This window comes from Rhodnius prolixus, unplaced genomic scaffold (assembly GCF_049639745.1).
Source record: "Rhodnius prolixus isolate KJV_2025 unplaced genomic scaffold, Rpr scaffold_10, whole genome shotgun sequence".
Classification (NCBI taxonomy): Eukaryota; Metazoa; Arthropoda; class Insecta; order Hemiptera; family Reduviidae; genus Rhodnius; species Rhodnius prolixus.
Genome location: NW_027411615.1, coordinates 16,652,959 through 16,668,659, shown reverse-complemented (window position 1 = coordinate 16,668,659; position 15,701 = coordinate 16,652,959). Strand labels below are relative to the sequence as shown.

Genomic DNA, 15,701 nt, shown 5'->3' with positions numbered 1-15,701 from the left:
ATTACAGGCCTATTCATCACGGGACACGGAAGCTTCTGCGCAAGGTGGGGCTAATTAGCTCGGAACCGTTGTGCAGATTATGTAAGGAAGAGGAGGAAACGGCCTCTCACCTGTTGTTCGATTGCGTTGCAATCGAGCGTTTGCGCTATGAAACCTTTGGAACACTGAGGCCGAAGGAGATAGTAGCGCAAAAAGAACTAGTAGGGAAAGTCCTCAACCTCTTTAGGAGGGGAGGGTTCGCAAACTAGATCTAACAAGGGGCTAGCACAATAAATCTTTTGTGGCAGCGGTGCCTTGGGGCGTAGGTCCTGCCCCATCAGAAATTCTAATTCTAATTCTAATAGATTGGCAATCTTCATTTACTTGCAGCTATTTGACGTCTTGGCGACCCAGTGCTAATCAGATTGCGTCAAGATACTCCCCGTTCATACTCTCCTCTTCACGCAGCGCACTAAACGCGTTGCACCTAATCCTGTGCTTAGGGCTTAGAGATAAAGAACTAAAACAGACCTCTCTTAAGTAAATCGCATTGAATTCTTCCACGTGTGGCATCCAAATGGCAATAATTTTTACTCTGCCTTTTCTACCCAAGCGCTCTCGGAGCTTACTTTTAACTCCCCCGCAAATTAGAAGGCTAACAGTGTTCATAGCAATCGCATTGCTAGGCTGAGGCTTTGCACGTTTCTTCTTTTGCCAGACGATTAGTAGCTCCGTTTCCGAACAAAGTACCATCATTTATATTAATATATTCGAGGGCAATATTCTTTCCTTCATTGTAAATTCATTAAACCGAATTCCGCAGCCATGAACAGCAAAGTTGTTCTTCTTAAGCGCTTGTAATGTCTGATATCGCAGCTTGAAATTGGACAAAAATTACTTCATCCAGCGTCTTTTTGATATTTTTTTAAGTGTCAAGAACAAAGCCGTTACCTTTTTTTATCAAAGTTGGATTCCGTAATTCGAACTGGCTACTAGATTTTAAATGTTTTCGAATATACATTTGCTTAAGTATGGGAAATTTATGAAGTAATAACTTAAAAGAATTAAGGAACAATAGTTTTGTGTAGAGTTATAATCAGCAGTTCTTGCTCAGTTATGCTTCTAGTTTTTTGATATGATAACAGAATTTCTTTCAGGAAATAAGAAGAATGTTGCAATTAAAGTTAAGCAATTGCTTGAAACCATTCTTTGAAGGGACACAATAGCAAGAAATAGGATTAACGAAGTTAGCAATTGTGGAGAAGGATGGTGCAATCCTTTATGGTCGACCGGAGATCTTGCTCTCACCTCAGCCTAATCTTTTTCTTTCTCTCCTTTTTTGTTTTCCTTCACAAAGCCGGCGACCACTCACACGCGTGCTTTACTCACTTGTCACAATGACACATCACCTCTCCTTTCAACCATCCAATAAAGCCCAATCCTTCCTCAAATCCATTCCATTCTTAGGTTCCATAGAAAACTTGGTTTTCCCTCCTCGCCATTTAGAAAATTTGTTATAATTTTTAATAAATTATGTTGTACATTTTTTAAATTACGAATTCTCATAACTATTCTTCTCTGGTTCGTAGCGTGTGTAACTTTCTTCTCAAATTCAACCGTTCAGCAACCTCGGAGATATGATTTCATAGTGCCTGCTTATTCTGAATTTCGCTTATTATAGAAATAAATGTTCTAATTATTTCCAAAATGATATTCTAATTATTACACTACAAATTTATTTTTTGGCCAGCATGCCACGTTTACTCTCCGACGAGGCTCTTGTCCACATGTCCTTTTCAACAGCAATCCTCTTCCTTGTTCAGATCTGGTGCGCTATATTGGGCTCTACATAGACAATCGACTCACGTGGAACCCACAACACTAGACTTAAAAGACAAGTAATGACAAAACGTGCGAAACTGCTTTACAGGCTTACTTGGACGACGCTCTAAATTACTCATTGAACTCAAACGCTTAATTTACAACACTATCCTCAAAACCTGTGTGGACTTACGGACTAGAGCTGTGGGGTTCAGCCAAACCTACAAACAAACGGACAGTCCAAGACATTTCAGTCAAAACTCCTCCGACAGATAGTTGAGGTTCCTTTCTACGGTGACTAACCTCACTCTTCACTACGACCTCAACATTCCCTTCGTAGACCAACTCGCCATGACTAAATACCAAAAGTTCCATACTACTCTCTCGACTAGCTCTAATCCTCTTGTACTATCTCTTGCTTCCTCTGACATCCCTAATACTCCTCGCCGACTGAATCCCAATGGCCCCGCGACTTCCTTGTAGGCTGAAGCCCTAAACGTCATCCTTCTCCTATAGATAGTGCTACCGCTGGGTAGTTTCTCTCCTCCTGCTCTCCTCCCGCACCAGTTCATCACACTCTCCTCCTCACATTCTCCTCTCTCCTATAGAGAGTGCTACCGCTGGGTAGTTTCTCTCCTCCTGCTCTCCTCCCGCACCAGTTCATTATACTCATCATATTTACTCATTGTATACAATGTATACAGATTGTAAATTACAAAATAAATTTAAAAAATTTTTTTTTGGTTTGAGTGTCATCTTTTGTTCTTTATAGATTTTTGAATTGCTTTCCGTCAGTTTATCTAAGGCATGTGCTATACACGCACATCAAGATCATTACTTCTTACCAGAATTCTCGGCTTTTGATTCTGATTGATTGAATCTTTCCCTTAGGATCCTAGAAAATGGCTACTCATTTTTTCCCAGTGCACTCTGCACGTAGAGAGTTGGATAATCACAAGGGACAGAAAACTGCAGGATTTGGTGATCTAGTCTCCCAGTACTAAGTATGATCCTGGAGAGTTGATTTAACTTACCAGCCACTTCAATTTCAGGAAGGAAAACTATTACCTCCCCTGAAAATAAGGGATCTGGTTCCGTAAAACGTTTAATACCTTAAATGTAAAGAAATAAAAAAAAATATCTCGTATTTGTAACGAAGTCAAGATTACCATCTAAATAAAAACTGAATTAAGTATCAGCTTTGCACAATTGATTTCTGTATTTCTTAACAATATTCTAGTCGCGATTAAAGAAAATGACTTTTTTATACAGTTTCTTTAATGTTTAATTTGCCTTCACCCACTCTTTATTAGTTCAATGTAGCGTTAAATGACCATTAAATGTTCTCTACTTTCCATGCAAGCGTGTAATGGAAGTTATTACTTTCCTACCTAATGAAGCATCGTTAAAGAAAATAAATCTTGTAAAAATATTATCTATTATTTTAGTATTAATTATTTTTTAACTTTATATTATTTATTTTTGCCTATATTCCAACATAAATATACTGGCATTTATTGTTACGTCCATTATACGAGTAGCTTGTTTATCGTTTATTCTGTTTCACTTTGTTTTATGTGAATTTGCGTCTACTATTAACATCATTGCCTATAATATTTTCCTACTGCATTGCTGGTCTCCTTACAGAGGTCTTTCGATGAAGATTACACTGCCTATCATCGCACAGCGGACAGTTAGCCTTAATAGGTGATCTTAGGGGAAGGGAAATTCTGAAGACTGGCAGGTGACTTTCTACGGGAGAATCCAGGAGTTCAATGCCCTAAACAGTGAGCCCAGATAATGATAATAAGATAATGGTGGTGAGAAAGTTTTATTAGTGGGAGTTAAGTTTCTCTGGATAAAACTGGTGATCCAATATTGGATCAGATGAAATGAAAATCAGCTAACCGATCGGCCAGCCGGCCAAATCTACCTTAAAAGATCCAAATTTTAAAATCATCACTCATTAATTGCAACAAAATATAGTGAATTTACTGAAAATCAAAAACTGATCATCGTAATCATAACTTACGCCAACAGCCTTCCACCCAATAGTCTAGCTGTTGTAAGGTTCAAACCGAAATTGGTCGTTATAGTAGAATGAGATAAACAGATAATCGGAAATAGTCACTGTGACCAAAATCGCTGTTCCTCAAAAGAGAACTATCTGCGTGCAATTGCAGGCTGAAGTAGAGTTTAGATTAGATTAGACTAGGGCGGCCTCCAGGCCTACGCCACTGCGACCCCTTTGGATCTATTGTGGCTCCCCTCACTTTAAAGCTCACCCTCCAGACCTGTCCTTTTAATCAGACTCTTAATACTGGAGAGCGACTCTTGTATAAAGCTCACCGGCCTTGGCTTTTCCTCCCCGAGAAGTAACATCCTTAGCCACACGAGTCCGGAGACACCACCCTGGATGACGAGTGACTTCCACCCTAAGCCGCCCATCAACATCCATGTCTAGATCCGCCGAGTTTAGTTATCCAGCAGGGCCACCTCTTGCAGGATGTAGTATCACTTGATGCTACGCTCGGACGGTCTTGGTGAGTAGAAGGTGAAGCTTTAACTATTCACCCTGGCAAAGCCCCCTGAGCTTCCCCCTTGACCCCGAAGTAGAGTTTACTGTATCGTGTTTTGACGACTTGGGTAATAAAAGGAATGCTAAGATCAGTATGTACAGTTCGGTTAATGACACAAAAAGGAGCGTTTATTATGAATAGAAGTATTTTAGATAGTAGAGATTGAATTCTTTGGAGATTGGTGCGTTTGATTCAACTTCACAGTTCTATTCCATACACCCAGATGGGTTTTAAAATTGCATTATAAATTATTATCTAAAGACTACTTACATCTACAGTCTGAAAGTCTTTTACGTTGTCGATCGCTTCTGCTTAGTTCTGTTCTTTTAAATCTAAGAGTGTGCTGTGACACATCCTCTGGGTTTCCTAACCTAAACTTTCGTCCAAAATTTAGATTAGAAAATTATTTGTTTCGGTTCTATTGCTTAAAAATCAATCAATTTATATATTCCTTGGTCATAGTTTTACAAGTTTTTCAAAGCGAGTTGCTTTTATACATCTTAAGGTACATTTTTAACAAAATTAGTAAAAAACAAAGAACCAATCGAAAAACAAATAAAATTCATGAACTAACTAAACTTCAACTTCTTAACAATAATAAAATTAATTGTAAATAATAATAATTGTATGGTTTTTAATGATTTAAGGTGCGTCACATCTGAGGGTTATTGGTGCCCTGAGCTTTTTTCAGTGCACTGCCAGCCTCCGGACATTCTTTCCCGTTTTAACCCGTTCCTGTACTAGTACTAAGGGCTCTTTAAAGTCCATACCTATCCTTTCGGACATACCGGACCCCCTGTGCAAGCACAGGGTCGTTTAACAAGAGAGGGATGTCACCACTACGAAGAGGCTGGTGTGCTAGGCCTCTTCGCAGCAGAAGTGTCCCGAAGGCACACCCCCGCTTGGCCTCCAAGGAGGCAGGTTGAGATTAAGCCCAACCAACGCGTGAGCCCAGCTCTCACTCCCAGATCGTAGAGGAGGCATACTCTACTTTAGCTCTGGTCAGCCGCACCTTCTAGCAACAGCACTTCCATCGTCAAGCGATGGCTGGTACTCATTTCTATGGCGGTGTACCCTTCCGCCCAGATCATGTCCGGGGACAGCGGGCCTATTGTTTAACGAACGGCCACTACGAATCCAACCTCAATTGCAAGCAATTGGCTTGGAAACTGGCGCTTGCGCCCGTAGTTCAGTAATTCACTAAATAATAAAATTATCAGTTAGCAGCGTGACTGATCGCACGCCCGATGAACTGTCTACTTATTATCTACTGTTTTGACCCAGTGCCGGAAAGGTCAGGTATACAGTAACCTAGGAACCAAGGACCAATATAATATCAATCATTGGGGGAAAGGAATAAAGGATGGGTAGTGGAAGGTTTTTGGGAATTCCCCAACCTGGAGAGCCAGAAGCTGATTGCATTCCTTACGGAATGGGCGATGGTGGCGCTACTTACCTACGCCTTGCCAGCCTCCGGACAGTGTCCTCTCGTTACAGACAACACTGTCTATTCACCGGACAGTGAGCTATAAGAAGCTCCTAGGAAGAGAAAATCTAAGGGCCAACAGCTGGATTTGAACTCGGGATCTCCGCGTGGGAGTCCAGTACGCTAACCGCATAGCTAATACCTTCACTAATAATAATAATAAGCCAGAAAAACAAAAGAAAAAATATTTATAATTACAATATACAAAAGCATTGAAAAAATAAAATTCTTTTTAACTTCAATGCATTAATTGTTAATAAATACAGTTTTTATGGTTTATTAAATTAAAAATCTTCATATTTTTAATAGCTAGAAATGATAAATTTAAATTTAAACCCAACAATTCTGGAACAAACTGTAATTTTAAAGAGTTAAAAAGGGAACATTTTGCATATAAATGCAAATTTATTAATAATTATTTTCGCGGTCCTTGTGCTATTGTTTTCCTGTATTTTATATTATGCTCCATCACTTTGTGGCACTTGCTGATTACTTAAGAAATGTTAGGTTATAGTTAGCAATGAAATCAAATTCGAGGGAAGCAATATATAAGTTTGGGTTGCAGTTGAGAAGAGTGTAGCCTATATTTGTAGGAAGATGATAGCTGTGTGCAGAATAGATGTTCCAGACAGTGCTAAGACGTGGAATGTGGGCGAAGGAGATGCAGCAAAGTGCGAGTTAGTGTATCTGGGAAGGCAGGAGAAATGTGTCCAATATATCGGTAAGAGATTATACCTTGGGGCCTTGTAAAACTCTTTTTCCTTTACATATAGATCACCTTTATACGAATGTAGTATCTACTAGTATACTTCCCATGTAACAGGGCATACTTCTCTACACCGCCGCTTCTGCTACAAAACCTTACACTTCAATTCCTAAACTACACAACTTACAAATACCCAACCGCTAGAACGTTCTCTCTGCTAGCTCTCACAATATCCCAGCCACCTGATTCCCACTATATCACAATATACCTACAGAATCCCTACATCTCATATCCCATTTCGAAACGCGTAACCTTTTCTAACAACATATCTTACTGGTCCCTTTTTCTATCTTATATTTTCTCTAAACGCTATTTTGTTTCCCTTTAGTTCAATACACTGTCTTTTCCACCTTTAGCTAAACATACATTGTGATGCGATATTTTTGGTGGGTAGTCCCTTAAAATAACATAATTATTAATTAAAATAATTATTGCATTACTTGAGACTTCCTAACAGGTTTCATGAGGTTTTTATTTTTCGAGTACTCCATTAAAGAGAGATGAATTAACTAAAAACATAATATTTTAGAATAAAATAATATAAGAGTAATAAATTAGTAAATTTAAATTATATTGTTTTTTGTCAATTAAAAACACCTAATATTGGAGGACTTAGTCCTTTACCAAAACCTTAAACACAATTTGATTAAGCTCTGAATCATTTGACCCGGACTCTTGAATTTATAACCAGACAGCGTTATTAGGTTTTTCAATTACACTTTATCTCCGCACGGCTCCTTCAACATCTTTGATCTGCCTCTTCTTAGTAAGACCAACCCTTCTCTAGAACAATGAAACTACTTACAAATATTGTCCATGGAATAGAACAGCTAATTATCCACCAAGTGAAAGTGTTAAACTGTTAAATATGGAGAAAGATAACCATAATTCGATTCTTCCATAACTTATATTTATTGTGACGTCAGCTACCTTGCATTGACTTGTTACGAATAAACTTTTTCGATAATTGTGTATTTCTAATTGAATAGAGTTTGGGTGTAACATGTTTGTGGTTTGAATAAGTAGCAGCTCAAAATGAATGAAATCAACAAAAAATTCCAAACCATTAGGACACTACAAAGAACCACTAATTGATACTCATCATGAAATCAAATTTTTGCATTAATTAATTGAAATACATTTTTGTGTATTATTTTTCGAAATTTTAGAAACGAAGAGTTTCCATTGTGCGCACCCACTTATTTTTAATTAAAAATGTTTCAGTTACCTTAAAACAATTTTAAATTGTTTAACATTAAATTCCAAATTCTATCTTAATTTCTACACCTCGTTTTGGGCACTTCAACAGTTCAGTTTTCACTCAAATTCTATAAGTCGACATCTTTGACATGAGAACAAAAATAGTTATTTATTTAAGTGTGGAAAGTAGTACTTTTCCTCACACGAGGCAGGGTTTGCACGCACGAGCGAGCGAAGCGTTTTTTAATTATTTAGTTACGTAAAATAAGCTTATTAAAGTTTTACAGAAAATATTTAATAAGGAAACTTCTTATATCAAGGAAGCACAATAAAGTTTTTTCACTCAATAGTGAGGAAAGTGACACTAATGGGAATTTTTCCCCACTAGTGAGGTAAAGTTGGGCATTACACAGCTGATTTTAATTGAGTAATGAGAACATTCCTACATGGTTACAGAAAAATAGTATTTTCCTGGGCATCTTTAGCTATTGTTCCTCAAAGGGAGGAATTCCTTGAAGTTCGCTTGTCGAAGTAAAATCCGTCTTGCTGCAGAGGCGGTTGTAAGTACAGGGAAAACTAAAATCATTCTTCACCTTTATAAAAAGTTTTGCGAATTTTCCGACGCCCTGCTCATTGTGGTTTCTTGGTGTTTAAAAGCGAGCTTAACACAAAACCAGCTCGCTCAAGTGATAAAACAAGTCTATCAAATTACCTCGTTTTTTTTTTTGTTTTTTTTTTAAGGAGATAATAATTCATACCACTAATAAAAATAATAAAATTTATATATAACATGTTCAAAACAGTATTATTTATTTCATATGTATTTGTTAGAGGGTTTTTTTTTAGTCTATTTTCTCGAATTTGGAAATTCGCCAAGATGATACAAAAAAGAAATTTCCATTTTATGGCAATATATAAGAAAATTGATTTACCTTATATTTTTCTTAGTGTGATAAAAATAGAAGAAAATAATATTTATTAGAACAAGGATGTGCAGTATAACATTCTAAAGGCCGTGGACAATTTATTTGTTACTTTAAAAAAATTAAGTAAAAAATTCTTCTTAAAAATTTTGAAAAAAATAAAAAAGATGAATAAATCTTCATACAAGACAAAAAACTATCTCTATAAATAGAATTTAATTATACTTTGGAACACAGACATCTGTCGGGCGCGGAAAATCCGATTGAGGATAACAAGACAACTTTAAACTGGCGGGTTCCAATTGTACGAGATAAAGAAGCTATTCAGTCATATCAAATTTGCGATTTCATGTTTTCGCCGTATGTGATGTGTGCTCCATTGTGTTTGAACAGTAGGTTTTAAAAAACTGTGAGAGAGAAAGAGAGAGAGAGAGAGAGAGAATAACAAATTTCAATATCGAAATACGCAGGAATCTTCTTAACAAAATGGATTTTCACTTTTTCTTGGTGTTTTTCTTTTAATTTCATAGACATGTTGTAGAATGTTTATTAGAAACATTTTTTCGAGAAAGCTTTCTCTCTTAAGTACTATTTCAAGATAATGTACTTTTATGTTATGAAAGAGTGTCAAAGCAATTAAAGGAGGATGTGTACCAAAATACGTTGATAGAAAAAATTATGTATCAGAATGTCGACACTTGCAGGAAAAGAAGAATGGTGTCTTGATGCTCAAGACGAACGAGGTCAGAGTAGTTCTTACAAACTTGTATTTTTTAACTGAGAAAAATTTACAATGAGATATAATTACGAAGGTAGTTCGTCTCAAAACTTTAGTAAATAATATTTAGATAATAGGTATATAGGACTTTGAAATTTTCTTTTCTCATAACAAATTCAAACTTTTAGTCGTAAAATGTTTTGTTTTCTGTGCATATTGGCCAGGGATGTAAATATTGCAATTTAATTGGCTTTTAATTATCCTTTTGCTTTTTATTTTTGTTACCGTTTGATTTATTTTATTTTGTTTTTAAATTTGGAAATAGGAAAATATATGGTGAGATTGGTTTTAAGAGAATGGCAGGAAGTGTATTATTTTGTTTTATGAATGAAGCATTCCATAATTATCTCTTTTATTACTTGGTGACTAGAGCATTCCAGGATCAGTGGATTGGAATTAAAGATCATAATAACATGAGCAGACTGGTTTGACTGAGATTCCAATGCGAGACAACTCGGGTGAAAAGTTATGGTTAAAACCTAGTCTGGATGTACTGGTACAGATGGGTGAGGCAAAAGGTATGAACCGGTTTTAAAGGGATGTAAAACAAAAACAATTCAACTTACAGAAATTATGTTTATATTGTTTAATTCAGTACAGAATCTAGTTTTTTACAATGTTGGACAGAATTCCAGCAAATTCAACATTTTTCAGCAGTGACGAGGCCCACTTCCACCTGTGTGGAGCTGTTAATAAACAGAATTTTCGCTATTGGGTTAATGAAAACCCAAGGGAAATTCACCGGAAGCCACTTCACTCCCCTAAAGTGACTGTATGGTGTGCAGTATCCCAATTTGGGATTAGTAGAAGAAGAAAATCTTGGGACTGAGATATCTGGATGATATAGAAATAGTTCAAACAAAATTTTTTAAATCCATATTGTTATGACCAACATTGTACACCCGGTTATTTGGTTAGGCTGGAAACGGGGCAAAGGAATCTAAAATTACACCTTTTTCAAAATGGCGATAAAATGGTGGCTAAAACTGGTGAACATGCCAAAAAAACAGATATCCTAAGATTTGTTTTAATAAACTCGTGCAGTTTGACTCTCAAAGCAGTCAAATATTGCCAAATTTAACTGGGCGACACAACCAAAAAAACAATTTTTCATAATTTAGGCTTTTATTCAACACGGTTGGACGTGCACAATTAATGCCCTCCTTATATCTTGCTGGCACCCCAATTAAAGTAGTCCACAAAACTCGTTATCTTGGGCTTATGATTGATAGTAAGCTTACATGGGTCTCACATATAAGAGATATCCGAGAACGCAGCCAGAAAGGCATTAATTTGATGAGAGTTATAGCAGGAATCAAATGGGGAGCCGATAGGGAAATGCTGCTAAAAGTGTATCGATCTATTGTCCGATCAAAGATTGATTATTGTAGTTTTATATATTCCTCCGCGAGGAAATCTACCTTGAGACAGCTCGATACCGTACATAATCAAGGAATTAGGATATCCTTAGGCGCCTTTAAAAGTAGCCCTGTATTAAGCTTATATGTTGAAGCTGGTGAATTCCCGCTGTCTTACAGACGCAGCCAGCTAGCTTTAGGTTATCTGGTAAAATTGCACAGCAAACCCCTCAACCCATGTCATAGAATTGTAAATCATTTACCTCTAGAACGGAAGTATGAAAGGGCAGCAACAACAACCAAACCTTTTGGTATACGAATGAAAATCCTACTAAATGAGTATTCATTCGATATCCCTCCCTTGTTTAGACACCAGCCACAAGCTACTGCACCCTGGTTAACTCCACCAATATTCGTTAACCAATCACTCTTGAGATATCCAAGAAGCACGACCTCCGAACTAGAATATAAGCAATACTTTCAAGAAATACTAAGTAGAGGGCAATTTGTCCAGGTTTTGTACACTGACGGATCTAAAAATGAAACAGGCTGTGGGGCTGCAGTCGTTGTTCAAAATAGAAGATATAAGTTTGGGTTACCGTCGAGAAGCAGCATATATGTTGCAGAACTTTACGCTATTTACATGGCACTAAGTATCATAGGGGGAATCCGGGGTAATGTTGCAGTTTGCTCCGATTCTATAAGCTCTTTACTATCGTTGCAACATATTTATTGCAAACACCCTATAATCCAAGATATACACGCATTGCTTTTTAACTTGAGAGTGGAAGAGATTAATGTGTGCTTTATATGGATTCCTGGCCATTCAGGGATACAAGGCAATATCCACGCGGATTTAGCTGCAAAAGAGGCCGCTAGCATGACAGCAAATATAGAAAGGAGCATGCCAGTTGACATAAGTCATGTGGCAAAAGAGTATGTAAAGCGTAGCTGGCAGCGCGAGTGGACGTCAGTAACCGAAAACAAATTAAGAGTAATTAAGGAACCTGTGCACGCCTGGGACTCAGCTTACAGGTCAATTAGAAGAGAGGAGGTAGTAGTGGCTCGGCTGCGAATTGGTCATACCAGGCTAACGCATGGTTACCTGATGTGTGGCGAGCCTACCCCGTTGTGCAACGCTTGTAACAGCTGTCTGTCCGTGCAGCATGTCATTGCTGAATGTCCGTCCTATGAACAGGCTCGACGGAGTAATAATATTCCAAACGACATTGCGGAGACCCTTGGGAATGATCCGGCTCAGATAAACAGGGTGATCGGGTTTTTGAAGCAAATCAGGCTGTTTGATGAAATATAGCTTGGAAGGTAGATCTACATCTTGATGAGTGGTCCGTGAAGGGATGAGGAGAGAAGTGGGATAGAGAGCATAATAACCGAAAGGTTCATTGCTCAAAAAAAAAAAAAAACCACGGTTGGAACAGTATTCTATTGTTTTAAAGAAGACCATGGTTCAAATAATAGCAAAAATTGTCCTTATTTCAGGCAGATTTTGAAAGGATGCAAAATTCCAGTTACTCGACAATATATAAAGAATTAATAGGCGACTTCTATATTTCTCCGCCCTCATACCTCTCATTAAATGTACCCTTCAATAAAAGCAGATTAATTGGCCAGCTGAGAGTTAGTTCCTCCTTTTTGCTAACATTTTATGAAAATAAGAATAAACACGTCATAGGAGAGGAAGAAGTGTGTGTCCTGTGTTTCAAGGAAAAAGAAACCTTAAAGCACATTTACTTAAACTGCCCTTTTTATAAATTCTATAGAAAAAAATATTTGAGTTTATATAAAGATTTTCATTTGGCCTCTTTATTAAATATAAATAAATAGGCGCCACGGTAGCCGAGCGGTTAGAGGCGAGACCTGCAAAGCTAATATGAATTGTGGTACTGGGTTCTGGCATTACTTTACTTACTTTTTTACTACTTTAAATATAAATAATTACGATCACTTAGAAAACATATTTCAGTTTTTCAGCAATGCATTAAAATTGAGAAAATTTTTAATAAATGATTAGTTTTGTCTCTATCATATTATTTTACTGTAGTTAAAAAGTGTTTGTTTCGTTCGAAAGATCGTTTTCTTTTTCTGTTCCATTGAATTGTAAATTTACTTTCATATTGTATGTATGTATAAGAGTATTGTACTTTAACCTACCTTTATCAAATCTGTCATGCTGAATTCGGCTGTTATGTACATACATGTACTCAACATTTTCAATAAATTATTATTATTAATGTAGAAGAAGACATGAGTGGGTTTCTGTGGAGTTCTCTCACTGTTATTATTTAAAACAATTGAACGTATCAGTAAACTGGAAGGGAATCATTTTAGGAACAAAGCGGACGACTGGCTTACCAAATGTATCCTTGATGTACTTAGGTTTCCTCTTCATGGAAGGATATCGCTGTAATACTCACTTACTGTCTTGTTTTGTACGGAGAAAATACTGCTCGATGTAGCGATGTACACTGAGAAGACATAGTACCATCCCAATTATATCAGTTGGGTAATTTATCTGGAATTATTAGCTTACGTATTCAGTAAAAAGATACATAGAATCAGAAACAAACATTAGGAAACCGTATTTTGTCTTAGAGATAATTATAGTGTAACCTTAAAGCTAAGAAAATTCCGGGGAATGAACAAATAGAGAAATTAGAACTTTTACCGTTTGCCATCTACTGGAACTGAAAGTCTGGTATGAACACTTACTGCACTGTTACTATATGTGGTACACGGATGGCTTCAATGCGGAGGAGGGTATAGGAGCGGGAGTGTACGGGGCGAAGCCGAAATGTTGCTTTTCGGTGAGCCTAGGAAAACTAGCTACGGTTTTTCAGGCTGAGCTAGCTGCAAATAGGTTCTGTGCTACCGAGGAATAATTAATTCTAAGGTAGTGATTTCTCGAATAGTCAGGCTGCTCTACGAGCTATTACTTTCTACCAGGCCAACTCAAGACTGGTTTGGGACTGTCTGGGTGCCCTGAAGGAAATTAGTGACCATAATAAGGTCTTCCTGGTTTGGGTACCTGGTCATTCTGGATGAAGCGGCAGACATATTGGCCCGGGAAGGCTCTGCGAGACACTTCATTGGCCCGGAGCCCTGTTTTGGAGTTCCGAAGTGAGTTAAGTCTGCGACCATTAACTTATGGGTGCAGAGTAGGGTCTCAGGAGTGGTGGAGTGCCACCACTGGGCAGAGACAGGCGAAGGAGTACATTAGAGGCTATTCGCCAAGGCTGACTGCAGAATTAATCCGTCAAAGCCATGGGGCTATAAGGATGATTGTAGGCCTATTAACTGGCCAACTGCATGCTCAGAAAACAAATGCATCGCATGGGCCTGGCAGATGATAGCTTCTGTAGGTTCTGTCATGAAGAGGAGGAAACGGCACTGCACGTGTTGTGTCAGTGTGAGGGGCTTGTTTGTTTAAGGATGTTTCTTCTCGGGGAGGAAAAACCAAGGCCCGAGAGCTTTACCCAGGAGACACTCTCCAGCATCAAGAGTCCGATTAAAAGGACAGGTCTGGAGGGTGAGCTTTAGAGTGAGGGGAGCCACAATAGATCCAAAGGGGTCGCAGTGGCGTAGGCCTTGAGGCCACCCTAGTTTAATCTAATCTACTGTACTGTTATTATTACTCAAATCTTCTTGATACTTACAATTTGCATTCACTTTAATATTATAAATGTTCAAATTAAAGGAACAAAACCTATATCATACCTATTACCTTTACCATAAAAGATTTACAAAATAATGCAAATATTTCTTAAACCCTCTCTTAGGTGGCCTGAAAGAAATATATAATCAAGGGTTTTATTAACTAACCTTGCTTTTACTAAAATAGGCACAAAATAGCTTACATTTTTATATATTTAAAGATGCTTAGGCAAATTTTATTTTTTATTTTTAGGATGATCACTATTATTATATTACCTACCGGATGGTTATATTTTCAATAAATGATGCAAGCTGCTACCTGTGTGGGGTGGAAAGCCCTGATCCCACAGAGACTTACCACAACTTTAGTGCGGTTTTTTAATATTACATCAGCAAGATCAAAGGTATGAAAAAGGGATGGCCTAAGCACAGCACGTGACCTTTTGTCCTCAGAGAGAGAGAGAGAGATAGAATATATATATATTCTGCGAACCATAATTGATTTAGATTAAAGTGTAGGGTGGCTTCGTTGCCCACTCAGGCAGAGCTTTCAGAACTCGCAGGGGAAACAGTTCCACAGCGGAAGTGATGAAATTTTTATTAAATGGGATGAAATTGCCCAATGGGTGGAACATATATATTTTTGGTGTTGACATGCAATAAATGTATCAAACCATTAGATTTGATTTTAACTTTAGAGCAACGGCTAAAAAAAGAAAGAAAAAATGCCAACTTTTTCAGGTGGGTTTTACGTCCATGGAACCTAGGCGTCTAGCAAACATACTTTAATAATAAATTCTCACTTTAAGGAGTTAATAAAATCCAAGGCTTAGCCCGAGAATTGAAACTAGTACCTCAATACATCTCAGCTTTGCGGGCCTTGCCTTTAACCGTTCGTCTACTGTGGCGCCTTGAGGCAATGGCTATTTAACTGTTGAAGAGATGTGAGCAAATTATTGAGAGTGATTACCAAAATACATCATTTTGAATCCCTAAATAACATGAAGTATCTTAAGTGTATAATAGTAATAATCAATAACACAAATCAATAATAAGTTATGTCCATCGCGTTAGTTTTCAGGGCTACAGTCAAATTGGAAACGTTGTTTCCCAAAACACTTTATTTCTGTTTCATTTAA

At 37.5% G+C, this 15,701-nt stretch overlaps 1 protein-coding gene across 1 annotated transcript; it reads left to right on the top strand.

The window, feature by feature from the left end:
- The first annotated feature begins 10,753 nt into the window (after positions 1–10,753).
- Positions 10,754–12,205, top strand: LOC141457105 (uncharacterized). Its single transcript, XM_074133635.1, has one exon. It carries the CDS (start codon positions 10,754–10,756, stop codon positions 12,203–12,205), a length of 1,452 nt encoding a protein of 483 aa, XP_073989736.1.
- The last annotated feature ends 3,496 nt before the right edge of the window (positions 12,206–15,701 follow it).

Excerpts from the sequence above, each read along its gene's own strand:
- LOC141457105 (XM_074133635.1), top strand. The coding sequence starts at position 10,754 with ATGATTGATAGTAAGCTTACATGGGTCTCACATATAAGAGATATCCGA.